Below are 2,657 nucleotides of genomic sequence, written 5' to 3'. Positions count from 1 at the left end.
GCGAGGTTTTGGCATGAAGCGCGCCAGGCGCACAGTTTCATGATCTTAGACTATTTACAGCAAACTGAAACAGCTCACTTGGTTTTTACACCCTGCAAAGACCAAGGGAGAGCCTAGAGGGTTTTTTTTTTTTTTTTTCCCCTGTTTTATTCTATCAAAGCAGCAAATACTGTGCAATTTCCACAGTAAATGGTCACAGTGGGGACCAATATCCTGCCCTCCAGACCCGCTGCTTCAGCCAATACAGCAAGGGAAGACGCAGCTCTGTTTTCTAGAAGGATCCCACCGAGGCATAAAAACGGCGCAGCCCAGCCTGGCACCGCGCCGGGTCCCGGAGCCCTGGGCGCGAACATGGGGAATGCTCACTCCAAAAGCGGGGACAGGCACGGCACGCTCCCCGGCCGCCCCGAGCTGTCTTTTTACGGCTCTTTCCCCAGGAAATGGAGTGAGAACGTCTTCTTGGATAACGAGCTGCTGACCTCCAAGATCCTGTCCGTGCTGCGGCCGCAGTCGGAGCGGGGCTTCCGCGCGGGCGACCTCCGCTACCCGACCCACTTTCTCAGCACCAACTCTGTCCTTGCCTCTGTCACAGCCTCGCTCAAGGAGAACCCCCGGGGCACCCTCCTGTCCGATGGCAGCCCGGCCCTGTCCAGGAATGTCGGTATGACGGTCTCTCAGAAAGGGGGTCCCCAGCCAACACCGAGCCCGGCTGGCCCTGGGACGCAACTCGGGTAAGCCGGAGTCCTCTCCCTGCCCTCGGGTGGGTGGCGTTCCCCGGGGAGCTGTTGACAGCCTCCCCAGAGGGAGACCCGGACTTAGATCTGTGTGAATCCACACGGCAGCCCCTGTGCCAAGCAGAGAAATTCCCATTAACGCTTGCTTCCTGGATCCACGCCTTTTTGCAAAAACGATGTGTCCCGGGGTATATTCGATGTGACCCGGGGTGTATTCAACCCCTGGTGGAGCCAGTTTGCCTAGTGGCGTCAGGGGATCCTTGGACTCGCTCCTTAGGCCAGGCTCCTTACTCAAGGTGATGCTCAAAGTCCTGCTGGGTGTGTGTGGAGGTGGCGTCCCATTATCTGTGCCTTACCTCGTTTTATAGGACTTCAAAGTGGTTGCCTTGATAATGCCGCAGCGGTGTCCGAGTACAAAGTGATGCTAGAAGCTGATATGTTTGTGGTGGCTATTCCATGAGTTTGTGGGAAAGGGAATAGATTATCTTTTTTCTCTGAGTAAGGACTGCCCTCCCACCTTTGACCATGAAGCCATTTCCACTTAACTCCTGGTAGACAGGATCCTAGGGGCCCCAAGTGGGCTCCAGTGGTCTGTCAAGGACGCTGCAATCCACACCCCATTAGGATGTAACTAAACATTGAAGGAAGTTACTATGGAAGAAATCCTGATGTGACATTGACAGATAATCTCCCCCGCCCCTGCTTTTTTTTTTCTATAGACAGAGTCTCACTCTGTCGCTTAGGCTGGAGTTCACTGGCACAATCTCAGCTCACTGCAATCTCCACCTCCCGGATTCAAGTGATTCGCCTGCCTCAGCCTCCCAAGTAGCTGGGATTACAGGCACCTGCCACCACGCCCGGCTAATTTTTGTATTTTTAGTAGAGACGGGGTTTTGCCATGTTGGGCAAGCTGGTCTCGAACTCCTGACCTCAGGTGATCTGCCTGACTTCGGCCTCCGGAAACCTGGGATTACAGGCATGAGGCACCGCACCCGGCAAATCTCCCAATTTAAAAAAAATGATCTGTAGACAAAGTTGAGGCTTCTGTGAAAATCTGGAGAGTTCTCGGAGAGTATCGAATCGGATGTGCGTGTGTGTTTAATTCACTTTTCTAAAACAATTGTTTTTATTGTTTGCACCCAGACCACTCACAGGAGAGATGGATGAAGCCGATTCTGTGCTTTTAAAACTTAAGCAGACAGCTGATGACTCTCTGTCCCTCACAACTTCGAACGCCGAGTCCATTTTTGTAGAAGGTATGGTCATCTTTGCTCTCTCGCGGCTGCCACACAGTCCCTGTGCCTCCTGGGAAGAGCTGGGGCCTGTGTCAGCACGTCCACGGGAGGGAATCCGGGTGACATGGCTCTGGGCCCCCAGCAGCCGCCCCTCGCTCTTCCCTCAGATCCCTACGCCGCCTCTCTGAGGAGTGAGATTGAGTCAGACGGCCACGAGTTCGAAGCCGAGTCCTGGAGTCTCGCCGTGGACCCGGCCTACGCCAAGAAGCAAAAGAGGGAGGTGGTGAAGAGACAAGATGTCCTTTACGGTGAGGAGTCCACAGCCCTGTGCCACCATGCTGGCCCTCCACTCTCTTCTCTGCTCCTTCCCTCCTCCCTCCCTTCCTTCCTTCCTTATCTTTGTCTTTCTCTCTCTCTTTCTCTCTTTCCCTCTTTTGTTCTTTCTCTCTTTATTTATTTATTTTTCTTTCTTGAGACAGAGTCTCTCTCTATTGCCCAGGCTGGAGTACAGTGGGACAATCAGAGCTCACTGCAGCCTCGACCTGGGCTCGAGCAATCCTCCCACCTCAGCCTTCCCAGTAGCTGGGACCACACCGCATCTGGCGAATTTTTTTATTTTCTGTAGAGACGGGGGTCTCACCATGTTGCCCAGGCTGGTCTCAATCTCCTGAGCTCAAGTGACCCGCCC

General features: G+C 53.9%; 1 protein-coding gene across 1 annotated transcript in view; it reads left to right on the top strand.

Moving 5' to 3' along the window:
* ARHGEF18 (Rho/Rac guanine nucleotide exchange factor (GEF) 18) overlaps positions 1–2,657 on the top strand; it is a 150,794-nt gene that overhangs the window by 107,191 nt on the left and 40,946 nt on the right. Inside the window, exons 12-13 of the mRNA XM_011982062.1 lie at positions 1,878–1,990; positions 2,137–2,277. Of these exons, the coding sequence (XP_011837452.1) occupies positions 1,878–1,990; positions 2,137–2,277 (254 nt within the window). The remainder of the gene's footprint in view (positions 1–1,877; positions 1,991–2,136; positions 2,278–2,657) is intronic.

The sequence above is a fragment of the Mandrillus leucophaeus genome, unplaced genomic scaffold (assembly GCF_000951045.1).
Source record: "Mandrillus leucophaeus isolate KB7577 unplaced genomic scaffold, Mleu.le_1.0 Scaffold234, whole genome shotgun sequence".
NCBI lineage: Eukaryota > Metazoa > Chordata > Mammalia > Primates > Cercopithecidae > Mandrillus > Mandrillus leucophaeus.
This window is presented reverse-complemented; position numbering and strand designations above follow the sequence as displayed.